This window comes from Bicyclus anynana, chromosome 19 (genome assembly GCF_947172395.1).
Source record: "Bicyclus anynana chromosome 19, ilBicAnyn1.1, whole genome shotgun sequence".
NCBI lineage: Eukaryota > Metazoa > Arthropoda > Insecta > Lepidoptera > Nymphalidae > Bicyclus > Bicyclus anynana.
The window spans coordinates 3,818,505-3,837,563 of record NC_069101.1 but is presented as its reverse complement, the minus strand read 5'-3'; the positions used below and the strand labels follow the sequence as shown (position 1 = coordinate 3,837,563).

General features: G+C 36.0%; 1 protein-coding gene across 2 annotated transcripts; it reads right to left on the bottom strand.

Annotated features, from left to right (window-relative positions):
* Positions 1 to 7,864: 7,864 nt before the first annotated feature.
* LOC112050918 (uncharacterized) lies at positions 7,865 to 18,951 on the bottom strand. Of its 2 annotated transcripts, none has more exons than XM_052887297.1 (14): positions 18,794 to 18,951; positions 18,641 to 18,722; positions 17,674 to 17,761; positions 16,978 to 17,077; positions 16,726 to 16,807; positions 15,831 to 15,927; positions 14,715 to 14,925; positions 13,531 to 13,603; positions 12,655 to 12,745; positions 11,733 to 11,838; positions 11,134 to 11,227; positions 10,285 to 10,381; positions 9,253 to 9,582; positions 7,865 to 8,758 (listed from the first exon to the last, which is right to left on the bottom strand). In XM_052887297.1, the coding sequence occupies exons 1-14, from the start codon at positions 18,813 to 18,815 to the stop codon at positions 7,967 to 7,969; spliced, it is 2,265 nt and encodes a 754-aa protein (XP_052743257.1). In that variant the 5' UTR covers positions 18,816 to 18,951; the 3' UTR covers positions 7,865 to 7,966. The 2 variants fall into 2 exon arrangements, with proteins under 2 accessions (XP_052743257.1, XP_052743256.1); XM_052887296.1 differs by having other exon boundaries at positions 13,531 to 13,612; positions 18,794 to 18,950.
* Positions 18,952 to 19,059: the final 108 nt, after the last annotated feature.

Sequence of the window (19,059 nt, the reverse complement as noted above, 5' to 3'; positions counted from 1 at the left end):
CGGGTAAATAAAGTCAATGTTAACTAATTTATACATAAAAAGCTAAGATTGACTGGATATTTGCAAAATAAATAAGATTATAAAATTTCAAAATCTACTAAGAATATTTTATCGTAATTAGATGAAAATTCATACAGTTTTAGCTTCCTTACATTAAATGTGACATTTTTTAATAAATGAACTATAAAGATAAACGCACAAATAACAAAGATATTGGTAATTTTGTTTGAACGCGCATACAAATCTAACGATCATTACATTGCCTATGACGTCATTTTTTCGAGCCATTTTGTATGGGGCGTTTTTCTGACCCTTTAAATCCCTGTAGCTACGAAAGTAATGATCGCAGATACCCTGTTCCTTTTACAAAATTGCTTTACTATTGGCATACTCTTAATTTATATACAATTTAAAAAACTGTCATCATCCCTATTGATTCGTAATTCGAGCACGAAAAGAATACCTATGCTAATTTAAAGGGGAATTACGTTAACTAATCTTACAGCTCTAGTTAAAATACAAAAACGTTTGGTATGATTTGAGTCTCATATTTAAAATGCAATTCGTTTAGACTACGTCAAGTTTTTCATTCATGTTGTTACGGATGTTTTTCGCCGTTCCAAAATAGAGCATACTACCAATACGCATTGACGAAATGTCTTCTTTTCTATTTAAGTACACACGGGCTTATCGCTCAGTCAGTCAGTATAATTGAAGTCATTTAGATAAACCCTACTCCATTTGTATGTTATGACATTCACACTGCGAAACCCCCAATGAAATAGTGTCAGTAGTTTATCAATTATGCGCGGTTAAACAAACAGATTAATCAAAAATACAATATTATAGGACACATATTTAAGCTTGGAACAGTATAATTACTAAATGCAACGACTTACCTACTTAAAAACTTTAAAATTGTTCAATTAACGTATGCACTATGACTGCGAGTTGACCTATTTTTGACAATCGTCTCTTTTACTATTTTTAAGTTTCACGTACTTACAACGCCTAAACAGATCAATGGTTAATGTAGTGGATCGAAATCTAAAGGCTATCGGTTCAAATCCCACCCACCCAATCTGACTGTCATTTATGAAGACTATTTTTATTCTATTACAATAATAATTATCTATTTAGGTAAAAAAGATAGCCAAAATGTAAAAAAGAATACCTAAGTTTTCCATTTAAAATTAGTAGAAAGATGGAGGTTTTCATGGAGGTATTTGTCAAATCTATATCTATACTAATCTATACTAATATTATAAAGAGGTAAAGTTTGTAAGTTTGTAAGTTTGTCACATTTTATAAATGGGGTAATCTTCGGAACTACTGGTCCGATTTCAAAAATTCTTTCACCAGTAGAATGCTACATTATCGGGGAGTGCTATAGGCTATATTTTATATTAGTATGATATATATTAGCCGAGTTATCACAGTTTTTGTCATACAGGTCGGACCGAAAATCCTGAAGAAAATACACTTGAAAACAGTTTATTTGATAGAATCAAAGCATTTATATAGAAGTGTCTATTTTTCATACCTGATGTTAATATATTATTAATATATTATACAGAAATGTAATACAGAAATGTCTGTGTGTTTGTCTGTATATATGATTTTACGAGCTATCTCTGGAACTACCGACCTACCAGTCTGATTGTAAAAAACAATATTTTTGTGTTAATTAGAAATTTATGAGGAGTGAGATAGCATTATTTTTCTTGAAGCAGCACAAAAGTAAAGCTTATAACAAGATACTGTTTGGTTTTGTAACTCTAATATAACATGCTATCCAAGGCAAGGGGGTGTAACACCATCCATTTATCAGTTCCAGATGTTGCCAGATTTACAAATAAATAAATAATAAATTAATTATATATATACTTAAGACTTACACAATACACACATCACTATTTAGCCCCAAAGTAAGCACATAGCTTGTGTCATGGATACTTAAATAGCGGATTTTATCATATATATTTACATAAATATGTACTTATATAATTTATATATACACCCAGACACCAGAAAACACCCATGCTCATCACACAAATACATTCCAGTAGTGGGAATCGAACCTACAGCCAAAATGCATTTAAGACAATTCTTTTATGAATTGGGTACTTAAGTTTAAGTACTACACCTCAAACTTAACTCATCACAAGTTCACAATAAAAAAATTAATTGTTTAATAATAATTTATATTATACTAATATTATAAAGAGGTAAAGTTTGTAAGTTTGTAAGTTTGTCACATTTTATAAATGGGGTAATCTTCGGAACTACTGGTCCGATTTCAAAAATTCTTTCACCAGTAGAATGCTACATTATCGGGGAGTGCTATAGGCTATATTTTATATTAGTATGATATATATTAGCCGAGTTATCACAGTTTTTGTCATACAGGTCGGACCGAAAATCCTCCTAAGCAGACTTATTCGCATGCGCTGCCTTAACCATTGTGTAAAATTGAAATTAATGTATGGAGGCTTTATGTATCTTTAAAAGTTCTACAAAAAAGTCCGCGACACCATATATCTATCTTCTATATATTAGCAGATATAGTACCTTTTGTGTTTTAAAAATTATTAATTTTTTATACTTAGGTTTACGTCATTATTTATACAACTAAACTTTAATCCTTATTAAAATAAATTATTTAATAATCACAAGGATATTATGGAGATAAGATTTGCCCTTTACAGTATGTTAATTACTTAAATAGTTTCGGAGATAATACAAAATTTCTAAAAGACGCAGAAATTCCGCTATATGACGCCCCGCGCTTTCATTTACGTAGTTCCCGTTCCCGTGTGAATATGGGGATCAAACATAGCCTATGACACTCGCAAATAACGTAGCTTTCTATTAGTAAAACAATTTTCCAAATCGGTTCAGTAGATCCAGAGATACACAATACAACCACACGAACTTTACCTCTTTATATTATTAGCATAGAAGTCTCTATTTCTCTTGGTCATACCACCACTCTCGAAGGACTGGACCGATTTTGCTAAGGGTAGGAGTAAGATAGAGAAGTTACAGGTTAGGGTAGGGTACGGGTAGGGAAGCGTAGGGGTAGTGTAGGGGTAGGGTAGGTTTAGGGCCGGGTTTAGGGTAGTGGAAGGGTAGTAGAGGTAGGGTAGTGGTAGGGTAGAGGTACGGGTAGGATAGGGAAGTGGTAGGGTAGGGGTAGGATAGGCGTGAGATAGGGGTACGGGTGGGATAGGGGTAGGAAAAGGATAGTGTACGGGGAGGGTAGGGGTAGGATGGGGGTAGGGGTAGGATGGGGGTAGGGTGTAGGTAAGGTAGGGGTAGGGTAGGGGTAGGTTTGGGGTAGGGTAGGGGTAGGGTGGGGGTAGGGGTAGGGTAGGGTAGATGTAGGGGTTGGGTAGGGTAGGGTTGGGGTAGTGGTAGGGTAGGGGTAGGGTAGGGTAGGGGTAGTAGTAAAGTTGACATCGAAATTTACGCGGACGAAGTCGCGGGCGTCCGCTAGTATACATATAAAGCTGAAGAGTTAGTTTGTTTGATTGAACGCGCTAATTTCGAGAACATTTATCGAGGAAGGCTATAGGCTATATATTATCCCCGTACTCCTACGGGAACGAGAACCACGCGGGTAAACCGCGCGGCGTCAGCTAGTAGGTAAATACAGGCTTGTTTGCCTTGTATACTTGACCACAATAATGCCTGACCCTGATGGTACCTAAGCAGTGTTGAAGTCTAAGTTAGAACGCGCTTGTCTAGAATATGTAGGTTTGTCTATGCATATTTACTCTTGCCTTGAAGGTACGTATGTCTACGATTATCATACAACAATTTCGGTAAAGTGGAATAGATGGTTAAGTCAACATCTTAATCCGTAGGTACAACACGCGATAGACAATAATATAAAGGACATTGCTCTTACAATGTCGGTTAAGCTAACATTGAGAAGATAGTGAGGCGCTATCTCAGATGACGCATTCATTAGCAGCTATGGTCTATGGTCGACACAAAACAATGTCGGGGGAAAGTGCATGTTTATGGTACTTTCTTCTCATATTTACCGGGTTCGAAGATTGATGTCTGTCTGTCTGTGGCACCGAACGGATGAAGAGATTTCAATTTAGATTTTTTTGGATGAAAGGTGACTTATGGGCGAGTGTTCTTAGACTTGTTTGATGAAAATCGGTTGAGCCGTTTAAAAGTTCTGAGGGTTGAAATTGGGGAAGAATTACCGAATGTCTGCAAATATACTCGAGTGGGAGTCTCAAATAAAAGTGCACTGAAAGATAATGCTGATGAGTGATGACTTGATCGAGAGTGTAATTAATAATTTCATGACCTTCGAGGGTTTTTCAAAATTTTCGATTTATGAAAATGAAAATGATGCCGCAATCTGAGGCCTATCTAAATCGAAAGAGTATAAGTTGGTATGAATATCTATACTAATATTATAAAGCTGAAGAGTTTGATTGTTTGTTTGATTAAACGCGCTAATCTCAGGAACTACTGGTCCGATTTGAAAAATTCTTTCAGTGTTAGATAGCCCATTTATCGAGGAAGGCTATATATTATCCCCGTATTCCTATGGGAACGGGAACCACGCGGCGTCATATTAGATAAGTAGATACAGGCAGCCCAGGTAAGATAAATCCTCACCTGGGCGAGGATCTAACGATTTGTTTGACGGTTTCCATGTTTCCGATGAACTTTCAACAATAGGCCTAGAGGCTGCAGGAGAACTTGATTTGCGGATACCGTTACCTGGGCTTCGCTGCCACGGAGAGGCAAGACGGTTTTCATCAGGATTTCCCTACGTAAAGAATGAATTTTAAGGTAACAGTTTCGAAAATAACTAAAATGCTAGGCCACAACTTATACGAAAATCTTAACTCTTTATTTTGTAGCACTTTCATTTGCATGTTGTTCCATTCCATGTGATAAAAAGTAGGCTATATATTGTAGACTATAGTGCTCTGACCTCTACCTTCGTGCCCATACCTATTCTGTGGCCCTCACCTTTATCTTTGTATGCAGATCCGTTCAGCAGTTGTGCCATGATTAAGTATCAAACGTTCATTATGTATACCTTAAGTCCTAAACTAGTCGAAGTTTTCTAAAATTTTCTAACTTGAAGCGGTTAAGGGATCGAAGTAAACACCGAAAGCTTATCCTACTGCCCCCTAGCCAAGTGGCACGTCGATTCTCTTGCTACGATCGCTAACGCTTTGAAAACTAGAAAAATGTATGGGAATGACAGATCTTGATCACGTGACCTGTCGATAGCAAATGCCATTCCCATGCATCTTTCTAGTTTTAGAAGCGTTAGCGATCGTAGAAAGAGAATCGACGTGCCACTTGGCTAGTGGGGATGTACCTAACCACTGTTAGACGAAGACAGTGGGAGCATATAGATTGCGTCCTCCTTTCAGCATTCGTACATGTAACATCTACCTATATATTCTATACCTACTTATATGCACCTAAATGACATCATTTTCGTGTTAGAAATTTTCTCTCACCTTTTACTCTTTTGTGCGACATTTAGGTATGCCGTACATGGTGATGTCGACCTTTTGAATGTCTAGAAACTTTACAGTTGAACGATCTCTCTGCTTGTGCATCCATTGCTTTATATTAGGTATCAAGTACCTAGAACCTATATATTCACAGCTTAGGTCATTTTAGTTTCATGGTGTGCTATCACTATATTTAAGAAAATATAGGTAGGACCACAGATTACCTAATAAGATACTACGTAAGGACCTAAGACTTTTATAGGTAATAGGTAGGTACCTACTCAGTCACGGGGGCGTCAACTGTCAAGAGTGATCTCATGCAGCGTCTATATCCTATTGGTTTCAACGTTGCAGCTGAAGTCTGAGTTTTATAAAAGGCACCCTTACGGAGAAGTTTCAGCCTTGTTTTAGTGGTCTCGGGCCTGACCACAGAACAACAAACCCCCGCTTAGCCCCTAGAAGCCCTAAAAATGTCCGTGTACGAGTCCTAATAGGGGCTCGAGGCAGAGATTCCTTAGGCCTAAGAGGACGTTCCCTCCTTCCTCCCACTCTGACAGAGCGTCTGCGTTTGTACAAACTCCTCATGACGTCGCTGAGGTCCGCCTACAATACACATGAACTACCTATATCACTAACTTGTCATTGAATATAAAAAAGAAAGATTCATATAAACAAGCGATCTTATACATCAACACCCACATGATATCCTAACAAAGGAGTTTTAGCATTAATAAAACTAGTTTCACCGTTCTTCCGATTTAAATATGCTGATTACCTATGTAGTTTCGTAAGCTAGTGAAGATAATGGGTTAGGCTATGGTTACATAAGTACCTATGGTTACACAGAACAAATATACCTAAATTACAATGCAAACCTTTGCGTCTTTTGTCGCTGACCTGTTCCTGAGGTACTCGTGTGCTCGAATCTAGTACGATATTTGCAAAACAAAGAAGCAGTTATCTAAGCGTGCTTACAGACGTGATGGCATCGTCGACAGCTTGCTGTGGGGGGGTCATTGATGTCAGTTTATTTGTCAACTTGCCGAACCCTACGGTTTCACCTCATTTTCGCGGAAATATGGACATAAAATAAAGCTCACAAATAAATGATATTGTGGCTATCCATTGATGAGAGTTTTCAAAATAGGTTCAGTATATCTAGAGATTAACCCCTACAACTTGACGAACTTTATCTCTAGTAAGGATTTAAGATATCAACGAGCAAACAATTGCGTATGACTTACTTACTTATTCAGATAAATTTTTACTGTGATCTCAATAAAACAAAGCCTACATCATCATCGTCATTATCAGCTGATAGACGTCTACTGCTGGACAAAGGCCTCTTGCATGGACTTCCTAGCACAACGTCTCAAACCGCCAGCATCCACTGGCTGCAGCACAGGCCGCTGCGATACCGGTGCGGAAAAATCCAGCCCTGCGAATGACCAACCCGCATGCCCAGCATGGTCATTCTATGGGCACTAACCTATGTATAAAGCCTACATATGTTGCTTCAATTTAAGCTTCATGTATCTGTAAAAACTGCATGAAAATCCGTTCTGTAAATAATTCAGATGTTTATCGTAATAATCAGAGAAACGAAAATTTTAAAACTTGTCCTTTCTCTTCTTTTAAAACTAAGTACCTATTGTTGAGGTTATTCCCTCAGGAATAGAATTTTGGACTGTATAAGTAGGTACAGCTTTACTTTTATTCAAGAGGAAACCATCAAGAGCAAATCTACCTTTCGGTGCCATAAACTTGCCTAGCTGCCTGGATAACAGCTTCCTCGCCAAACATGTTAACAACGGCTTTCGCCAACACTTCGCTGAATCGCGGCCTCGATCAAACCAAGTTATTGTCTTTTGCACACCAATGTTAACTCAAATTAATACGAAAAATGCCGAATTGCACCTAAAATCGCTTGGTTCGTAAGTCAAATGAACACGAAAACTGCGTATAATCTCGGCCCGCCTCGAACTCACGGGATTTAGTAGTGGTGGCTGCTTAAGTGGTGAAGTGGTTTTTTCCAGAACTAGCCTCAAATCGGTGAATAATCTACCCACCCAGATTATGGAGCTGTCGAGAAGAGATACCTTTCTCTCTCCCCCGTATATAATTTATTCAATAATTTTAAGGATAACATGTTCAGGCATACAGACAAAATTGGTTTTTGCATATTATGTAGCGAATAATTTTTAGATTTTATAGAATAGAATTAGCTCTTACTCAAGTATACTCTTATTAATCAACATACTTCAGTATAAGAAGAATATTTTGACATTCAATGTGTATGTTTTCATAATTGACGAACTAACAAAAAAACCCACGACGATAGGAATAAATAAAAGACATTTACTACGAACAACAATAAACACCGTATAAGATAATGTGCTTTAATAAATAATTCAGAGCCGATAACGAGGTCAAATACACACTAGAACAACAACAAAATATTATAATTTCTGTTCGACTTTTTTACTAATTTTAATATTCCTGTGGACGATTCTCCTGTGTCTGGAAACGCAGCCCGAAGTGCGAAATGTTTTACCGCATTCAGAACAACTAAAGGGACGTTCGTCGGTATGTGATCTTGTATGAACTCTCAGTATGTCCATAGAGTTGAATCTTTTCCCACAAGTTTCGCATCCGAATTTCCTCTCGTTCGCGTGGAAGGCGAAATGTTTCCGATATTGCGCCATTATGTAGAAATTTTTCCCGCAAACTTCGCACGTCTTCTTCGGTGTGGTCGAATGTGCCGCTTTGTGGATTATCAAACCGCTTTTAAATTTAAACTTCTTTCCGCAAACTTCGCAGGAATATATCCGGTCGCTGGAATGCGATTCCAAATGGCTGATCAAGTTTCTCGTGTTTTTGCCGCAAATCTCGCAAATCTTCCAATAATCGTATCTCGATTTTCGGACTTTATTCTTCTTTAACATTTTTCTTTCCCTTTTGATTGTTGGTTTCTGTATCTTCGCAGACTCTGTTAGGATTCCTGTCGAGACTTCCGTGGATTGGTCGTCGTAGTGAGAATCAATTTCAAATGCTATGGTATCTTGAGCGTTATCTATGGTATCAATATTATTTGGATGGTAGTTTTGATGAGTTTCTACTTTAACTTGACTAGCTTGGTCCCTGAACACTTTGTCAGCATCTTGACATTTTCTTCTGAATTTGTACGCGTTTTCTAATTCTTTGAGGCAGTTTAAACATATTTGTGACGGCAGCGTGTCAGACGGCTCTATCTGTAACAACAATTTGGCGTTTATTTACTAAGAATGTCTGGAATCACCAATATAATAAAGTGATAACCCGAATATAAAATATATATAAATATATATATTACCTAATTTGAACTGGCAGAAGACTTCCTTGTATTATACAAGGAAGTCTTCTGCCAGTTCAAATTAGGTAATACCTTGTAATAACTGTTTCCACATCAATCGTCTAGAAGTACCAACGATTTCATAAAAAAAATAAAAAGTTGATGGTTGATTTTGCTTTTTTCGCAGCCTATATTTTCCAGTAATTTTCCAGAAATGTGCACCCTTCATAGCCAAAATGCTCGAGTTAACGAGAGATACTCGTAAATGACATACCTCAATCCCTTAAATGATCGTAGATGCAGAGTGCCGACGCATCCATCTTCGTTGGAGCAATACCGACACACGTTTATATCTATTACTTCGAACTTGGGCTTGATATAATTAAGCTATATCTTATAAAATAATCAACATACCTCAACCCCACAAATGGTCTTCAACTTGTGCACCAAGTCAACACCGCACTCGTCCATCTGATCGTAGATGCCGACGCATCCGTCATCGTTGGAGCAACACCGACACATGTTTACATCCATCGCCTCGAACTTCGGCTTGACGAGACTCAGCCTCTGCTTCAGGTCAAACAGTTTCATGTCATCCTCGACGTCGTCATCCACGACCGCATCGTCGAAGTGTTCGTGTTTGTGTTTGATGTGTGTTTCGTTAGTCTCCATGTATTTGGCCATCGCTTCGAAGTACGGCCACTGCTCGTTCAGTATGCCCTTGTTGGCGAATTTTCTTTTCCACTGCAAGCAAGAACTTTTTTGGAGTTTACTCCTTAAGAATCGATTTTTCATATACGCGCATAATACGCTCGAGAGAATCGCGACAAATTCGCCCTTTGTGGACCGAGCTGAGCCTAACGCTTCGAAAACTAAAATATGTATATGAATGACATTAGTTATTGATACTGATCACATAATCACCCTGATCACATAATCACCCTATCAATCTAATATGTCATTCTCATACATTTTTTGGGTTTGCAGCGTTTACTTTATAGGAAGACATATTTTATGGATAAAATTGATATGTTATATGGCTAGATACCGGGGTCTTCAATATTGTCTAATTTGACACGCGCGCAAAGGATCCAAAATCAATAGGGCACTTTCCGTTGATTTAAAATCCGCCATTTTTTATTTTGTCTGTTGTATTTTCACTGTATTGTACTACTAGCGGACGCCCGCGAGTTCGTCCGCATGGAATTCAGTTTTTCACAAATCCAGCGGGAACAATGTATTTTTCCGAGATGAATAAAATCTATTTCCATTCCAAATTTCAGCCAAATCGCTTCAGTAGTAGCGGCGTTAAAGAGTAACAAACATACAAACAAAAACCTCCTTACAAACTTTCGCGTTTGTAATATTAGTAGGATGCTAGATTTGTTATTTGTCAAGTTTTTTGAAATTGTTACTTTTTTAGTTTAGGTTTATATTTTCACTCACTTTGTAAGTTCTCAGTAAATGTATCCAGATATCCTCAATGTCCAACAGGCTGTGGTCTATAGGAATGCCAACGGTTCGTAATCTTTTTTCTACCTCCCTAAAAATAAATCATCATAACATAATTAATGTCAGTAAAATACAAGTTAAAATTAAAGCTTTTTCTGAATGAACCGCGGGAAATAACTGTCTGAAAATTCTATAACTTTATGATGTTGATGCATCACTATGTTGGCACCGCCTTTGAAGTTATTAGAAGGTAGCACATGCGATTTTATTTTTCGTTTTTTAGTTTATTTTTGTGATTTTGAAGTCGGTTGAATTTTTTTGTTAAAAAGAATATTTTTCTGTTTTTAGTGTCTTCATAGTGAACGAAAGCGCCACAATAGGGGCAATTTCGTTATTTTCATTTTTACACAAAATTACTGAACCGATTTTCATGAAAATTAAATAGGACCAATCTGGAAGTATTACTCTTTCAAATAAAAAAGAATTTTCAAAATTGGTTGAGCAATGATAAAGTTATGAGGTAACGAACATTAAAAAAAATATAATGGGAAGTCATATTACTAGAAAAATGTTGAATGTGCAAATGGAAGGACATAAGAGGAGAGGAAGGCCAAAGAAGAGATGGTTGGATTGTGTTAAAGAGGACATGTGTGTAAAAGGAGTGGATGATGAGTTGACGAGAAATAGAGACGAATGGAAAAGTTTGACATATTTTTTCGAGCCCACTTAAGTGGGATAAGGGTAAGGAGATGATGATTTGTAGGGACGTAACCGATCTATAGTATAAAATTATCATTGTCACTAAGTTCCAGCTACTGAAGTTAGTAATACAATAAGTCTCACCCCCACGCCTGTTGTATATTTTTTTCGGAAAACTTGAACAAATGTTCCAAATCCGTCCTTACGCTGATTAAATTTTGCACCCACTCTTCTTGCCCTGCAAGGAATTTACGAAATATGAAACTCAAAATCAGTCCAAAATTGACCTAACGGCAATTTGTTATTCAAACACAAAATTATTAGTTTTACGTTTATTCCTTTGACATCAAGTAACACGTGACGACACAAAATGGAGAACAGTTTTGGACGTTTTGAAAAAAATTAATTAATACGTAATTTTTTAATTAATTTTTCTATGAAATCCTTAACTTGAGTCAACTACCCTATTCAACTAAAGCCGTGATAGCCTAGTGGATATGACCTCTGCCTCTGATTCCGGAGGGTTCGAATGCAGTCTGGGAGACTACCAGAGAATTTTCTTAATTCTCTGCGTGTGTGAAGTCTGCCAATCCGCATTGGGCCAGCGTGGTGGATTATTGGCCTAACCCTTCCCATTCAGAGAGGAGACTCTAGCTCAGCAGTGAGCCGAATATGGGTTGATAATGATGAAATGAATGACCCTATTCGACGCGAACGAAGTCCGCTAGTAAGATTATACTCACAGCCAACCATAGGATTGAGGCTCAGGCTGCCTTCACCGAGATACAGTTCCAACAAATTGTAGTACACCCACGACTTGTTGTTCGTCGCCTTTGCCTTTTGGTATTCCTAAAATATTTAAAAAAAAATTAAACCTACAATCTTTAGAATAAAACATGAATACACTAAATGGGGATGATCACTAGGTTTGAATGTATTGATTTTTATGAGACATTCGAGTAAATAAGACGCCCATACAAATCTAACGATCATTGTGATCAACGTCGTCATTAATTTGTACCATTTTGTATGGGGCGTTTTTCATAGATCCGTGGCAGTGCCGCAAAGGAAATGGTCTAAGCCCAACACAAATTTTCGAGTTATATCAAGATGGCGCCCTTAAAGCAACTATGACATGACAATTGACAGCAAACGTCAAATCGATTACTGCATTGAAAGCGTCATCTATCCGCCATTATACCCTTAGTAGTGTTGCATTTCTTGGGGGATAATGAATATTATTTTGAATGAATTAAAGTAAATTCGTAGATTTGTATAATCAAAAATAGTTTAAAAAATATCTTCTTTTATTTCAGCTAGGGTACAATGACTGGTCCTGGGCTCCATACAATTTTGGACCATCTCGTATTCAATAATGTTTCTAAGCTCAGAGTTGGGAAGCGAGTGTAACTTATCTAATTTCCCAACTCTCCTCGGAGAGAACGTTAAACCGTCAATCTAACATTTCTGATATTGATAGTTATAAAATCAGAAGGTATCACCAGAGTGGTGTGGTGGGTCTAAGTTCTATATCTCCTCTGTGCTAAAATAGGTAATATATCTATATCTCCTCTCTGCTAAAATAGGTAATATATCTATATCTCCTCTCTGCTAAAATAGGTAATATATCTATATCTCCTCTCTGCTAAAATAGGTAATACATACGCCGTAAGTAGCAGCCCATTTCCTGGACAGCTCGCGCGAGCTCAACGTCTGAGGGAAGCCGTACTCTGAGATCATCATTGCACGGAGATTACTGGATACAAAAATATCGTAATTATACTGGCTTATTCTTTACCGAAAATAAATTAAAAATGTGTGTTCTCAAATCAATATTTTCCTAAATAGATATTAAAAATGTGTCCGTTATACGCATCCTTATAATTATGACGTAGCCAAGTTTTACTTAATTTAAAAGAATAGATAAAGGCGTGTGTTTAATAGATAGTAGGAATTATTTGAATTAGTTTGTGTGAAAACAAAAAAGTTTTTATTTTTTAAATAAAAAAATTTTCGGCAGTTCGGCTACTATAAGTAGACCTTTTCACTTTTTCAAGGGAAAATGTATAAAAAATATTAATATTATCAGTCAAAATTATTTTTATTCCATACAGACATTCCATATGTTAGCATTCCATGAATTAACCGTGCTGGTAACATGTCCAATGTCACTGAGAGAACGGGTAGTATCGGAAATTAAGGAAATTCCTTTAAAAAAAATCCCACGGGAGACATGCAATTTTTCCAGTATAAATCTCCATTAAAAATTCCAGACAAATCAATTCAATTTAATCAAGGACGGAAAACATATATAAAACCTTACCCTTTATAAAATTATTTAATATAATAGTTTATAACGTTAATAAAGTTAATAACCTGTCTATGGTCATTACATATTTTTTAATTTTTTGCTCTCATAAAAAAAAGTATTAGATTTTTTTTTCAATTCAAATTAGATTTATTTGCATGCTGTTATTGTTGTTGTTGCTCGTAATTTATTTACGAATTTTATAAAACTTTTGTGTATAGATAAAAACTTACTTCCACGCCCATTTCCTGTCCCTAAACAGCCAATCGTTCTGCAGTCTTATCTGTATGAAAGATTCGGTTATATCTTTAGACCCTGAAACAAAGCAGGGCCGATCTCATTTCAACAGTTGTAAGATAATCATCAAAAGTTGATCACTATGAGGTTTTAAACAAGGCAATTATGAATCTTGGGGTATTTATCATAACTTGCGCCACGATTTCCTGGATCAAATCCAGGACATTACAAAAAAAAAGACGAGCAATGTTGGTCACCCCCCCACCAGGTGGACTGACGACATCAAGCGAGTCGCAGGAATTCGCTGGATGCAGGCGGCACAGGATTGTTATGAATCCCTACAAAAGGCCTATGTCCACTGCACTGATATGATGATGATGATGAAACCCGCCGAACTGCACTGGAGCAGCGTAGATGGTCCATGCTTTATATCGCCTCTAAGGTTCGAGTTCACAGACATTCGTTTAAACATAATCAACCGTTTAAATAAGTTAAACGCCGTTAAGTCCAAATTTCGTGTTCACCACAGCCCATATGCTGGTTAAGGACGGTTATCTTAACCAAGCTTGCATACCCCGGTTATTTTCCGGTTAAGACGTCTTTGACAGATATATTTGCAGGCTATGTTTGTGTAACGCTCGCTAGTTTCGTGAAGTTTATCTCACTCAACTACCAAAATGCAAAGGACCCTTAAAATTATAAAAGAGTATATTTTTCATCTCAGAAATATCAGGTTTTATGCTGCCAGCTATTTTCAAACAAAAAAATATAACACAATGACAAGTCAGTGTTAGTTTGACATAAATCGGTGTTGTTAATGCGTATTTTTCTAAATCCCTACAAATCTAAGCGGAATTTCCCCAAAATTGAAAAGAACATATCTCAATCCCCCAAAAAATCCCCGGCATTTGGGGAATTCCTCGCAAGTTGGCAATGCTGTTATAGATAATAAATAAATTGTGCATAGATCGTTCATTCTCCATTCTCAACCGCTCGGTTTACAAACCAGAGTCGTAAAGGTGAACAGGAAAAAAACGCTCCTTGTTCAAACAACGTTTAATATTTGACGGCCCGGGTTTGTGAACGCCGTTTAAATGAAAGTCAGTGAACTGGGGTCTAAGGAGGGAAGCCTGGTCGGCCGTTTAAATGGGCTGATAAAATAATGTATGTATGTACTAACACTGAAAGTCCTCGGTGTCATTGTCCCGACTGTACGTCCCCCTGGGCACGTGTTTCTTCCTCAGCTCGAGTCTGGCCAATCTGGCGGCCGGCATGTTCTCCAGCCGCGCCAGGTGCTCCGGCTCGAATCGCTGGTAGTACTCCAGCACGGTCGGGTACAGCGCCCAGTCCTCCGCGTTCAAACTCTTTTTTAATATCAGACGATGTTTTCTCTGAAAGGTTTCAATATACTACGCCTTACTCGATGTGTTTACCAAAAAACAAATAATAAATGAGGGAAAATCGCTAGTCATTTCACATCTAATAATTATAGTTAACTTGTTCTTAAATGAGTGCTTAGAACAATTCTTTACAGGTAGTTAATCATATTTGAATAACATTCAATAATCAATTAGATTCACTTGGATTTATTCAATTTGTTGAGACGAATATCTTAGCATTCCATGGATTCACCGTGCGGGTGCCGGGTTTATCGCGTGGTAGAGAGAAGAACTCCGAGCAGAGTCCTGAACTTGTGACTACAGGATGTAGGGTTAAGGAATTCCTTGACGATCGATCAACACTCCCCATTCTCTGCTCGTGTTGTTCTCCCTGCCTAGCCAAATTTGGTAAGATTCTATTAGAGCTAAATGTTATCACTTCTGTTGTCCGCACGTTTTTTTTAATGCTTTAAAATGCTAGATTATAGATATATTGATAGATATACATATCATTGAGTTGTGAGTGTGAACGTTACTCTACTACTCTCAGAAAGGAAATTCTACAGAGTAGTTGGCAAGAAACTCATCAGTTTTCTGAATTCTTTTTAACAATAAGTAGATAAGAAGGTTCTCTCCCTCCGATTCCGGAGGGTGTGGATTGCGTCCAGGGCATGCACCTCCAACTTTTCAATGGTGTGCATTTTAAGAAATTATATATTATGTGTCTCAAACGGCGAAGGAAAAACATCGTGAGGAAACCTGCATACCAGAGAAATTTCTCAATCCTCTGTGTGTGTGAAGTCTGCCAATCCTCTTTGGGCAATGTGGTGGACTATTGGCCTAGCCCTTCTCATTCTGAGAGAAGACTCGTGCTTAGCAGTGAGCCGAATATGGGTTGGGTATTTCAGGATACTTACATTAAAAGTAACTTTTATGTAATGCCACAACCCTTTCAGGTCTTGAATGCAACAGTCTATTGGTAGGTCTTGAAATCTTAATGCTCTTTCTACAGTTCTGGAAAAAAAACAGACTAAATAACTGTAACGGAAATTATAGGAATAATAAATGTGAAATGGCATGCACTACATATAAGCTTAAAAGCACTGGCTACCCTCTAAGATTTCTTTTTTTTTTATCACTAGCAGATCCCTGTGATTTTAAACAGAAATTACTGCATTGCTTATTGTTTAAATGTAGGAGTCCTTTACAATAATTATCAATGTAATTTCCATTAAAGGTTTAAAAAGGGGATAAAAGTTTATAATAATAATGTAAACTTTTAATTCTAACCCTCTTACATTTAAACGATAGGCAATGCAATAATTTCCGTTTAAAATTACAGACATTCAAGAAAACATTTTAATAAACAAAAGTTTATCTCTACTAAAATTTTTCTTAATTGATCACCTGTCACCTATTCATGGGTAACTTACTGATGGTTTAGGCATGAAAAGGTGACAGCAAACATACTTTCGCATTTATAATATTAGTATATCTATACCTCCCTTATACTTACCCTGACCACAAAACCTGTGCATGTTTACATCCTACTTCCTACTAATATTATAAACGCGTAAGTTTGTATGGATGTTTGGATGTTTGTTACTGTTTAACGGCGCAACTACTGAACCGATTTAGCTAAAATTTGGAATGGAAATAGATTTTACTCTGGATTAACACATAGGCTACTTTCCATCCCGGAAAAATCCATGGTTCCCGAGGAATTTGTAAAAAAACTAAGTTTCACGCGGACGAAGTCGCGGGCGTCAGCTAGTCTGTAATATTGTTAAATTATTAGAAATTGTAATTTACCTCCACATATTATGAAAGTCGAGTTTTACTTCTTTTGCCTCACATATGCATATTATTAGCTTTAATCTCCATTCATCATTCCCTATAACAGAATTACATAATTAAATATACAAAAAAATATGTAACACTTCATTACAAAAAGTATTTATTATATTATTCTTATTGGAATTTTTTTTTATAAAGAATGAAGAGTTAAGATAACGTGAATTTGTTCATCCAAGTATTTAATTATAACAACACATTTTCACTTACATGATTCATATTTATCTAAAACTTTCTTTCCAAAATGTTTATCAAACATTCTGTAGTATTTCCAATCTTTGTTTTTAGTCTTTTTAGCTAATCTGTATGCCTGAAAAAATATAATAAATTTGAGCTTTTGTGTTTTGGTTCCATATATAATAAGTTATATCATACTATGAAGTAGCAGAGAAAACAACACTTTATTCCATACATTTAAGCACAATCAAGCAAACCAGCTTCAAGTATTTTTTTATAGAAGAAAAAAAAGAGATTACAATACTCCAACAAGCGAACAAAAGACTTTTGGGTGACTATCTCATCATATTGGAACTATTAAGACAATAGACCAAAAATCACATGAAAATCTGTCAAATCTTTTTTTGAGTGACTTGAAGTAATAAACAGACAAACACTTTATAAGCATTTAGAGCCTATTGATGAATGAATGAAGAAGCTTTCTACTCATTAGTGTACAGCTATTGTACAGCTCCACATCCTGTATATAGTGGCGACCACAAGGTTTTTAACTAGGGTATGCACATATGAAACTCTTCCAATATAATAGGCTTGCAATAAGTTCAGACTTTCGTTGTGTGACTAAATTAAAGACTAGTTTGTCTTTACATAATATTTTTTATAAATAAATTGCCATGAAATGCTATCTAGAATACATGAAAGATGTATTTAATTAAAGAAAAGACTCACATCATAAGTATAAGACCATTTCTTTCTTATATGATTCATGGTCATTTGTTTTGGGAAACCATTCTCTAAAAGTATCTTATGGAACTCCCTGAAGTATAAAATAAACCATTAATATCTCAAATTCCGATTTTCTAAATTTTCTAATTTCATAAAATAATATTAATAATAGTGTAAATTATATTTACAGTGTAAATATCATGATATTTACACTGTAAATATAATTTACACTGATTTATATAATTTGTATTAGTGTGATATAATTCATTTTTTGTGTCATTGCTCAAAATCCTTTTTTTATTATTTTAATTTAATACAGTGACAAAAAGTACATTGTTGGTTGAACCCCACTTAGTGCACTGATGATAAGAAACAGCAGGTTACCGCTGGATGCTGGCATCTCAAGAATGTGGTCTTTGGAAGTCTTTATAAGAAGCTATATCCAGCAGTGGATGTCTAACATGTAATAATAAAGATGATGAGGCATTAAAAGAATATTACAACATAATATCAGTGATGTTGTGTTGCAAACACACAATAGTTGGCTTTGGTACTATAAAGTGTTTCATATAGGTGTTCTCCTCTATAATATTGGTACTTCAACAATGATATTTTATACTAGAGATGGGGCACTATTGCATCAAAACTGAGGCAGAAATTTCTTGATTTCATTTAATCACTTATCAAACAACAAACGGTATTTAAACAAATAATACCTAAACATCGTCTACAATGTCGATTTGTGTGTCCAGGAAATGTAAAAACTATATATACATAAAAAATATAATGGAATTAAAGACAAAATTGTACATGTGTGTGTTCAGTGGTGTACCTAAATTAGGATCACTTTTTGCAGTGATTTTGTAGGCGTCCTGTCTAACTGTCGTAACCTGTCTATAGTATAAAATTATCATTGGTTGTTCTCCTCTTTAATACTGGTACTTTAATTACAAAAATTAAGGTTACTCACGTCCAAGGCTGTTTCTTCTGTTTAAAGAGCCACTCGTGTTCGAAACGGAATTCAAAAAATCGTTTCGTTATATCCGAAGTCCCTTTAATAAAGAATATACTTATTAAACTTCTAAGCTTGTAGATACATACAATTTAAAGTAAAAAAACTCACAAACAAAGCTCTTTTCTTCCATTTTTGTTACATACTCTGCATTCAATATTGTTATTCTAAATATATTTTTTTGTTGTTTAATAAACCAATCGTTATAAATATATCTGTAAAGATCCTATTTAAATATGTACATTAATTATTAATACAAATACAAATAATTACAGAAAATTACAGAAAATTGTATTTTTTCATGTTTTGTGATTTGTCAATTGTCTTGTCTGTCAATGTCAACCAATTTTAAGATGACATTTGACCAGTGTTACCAA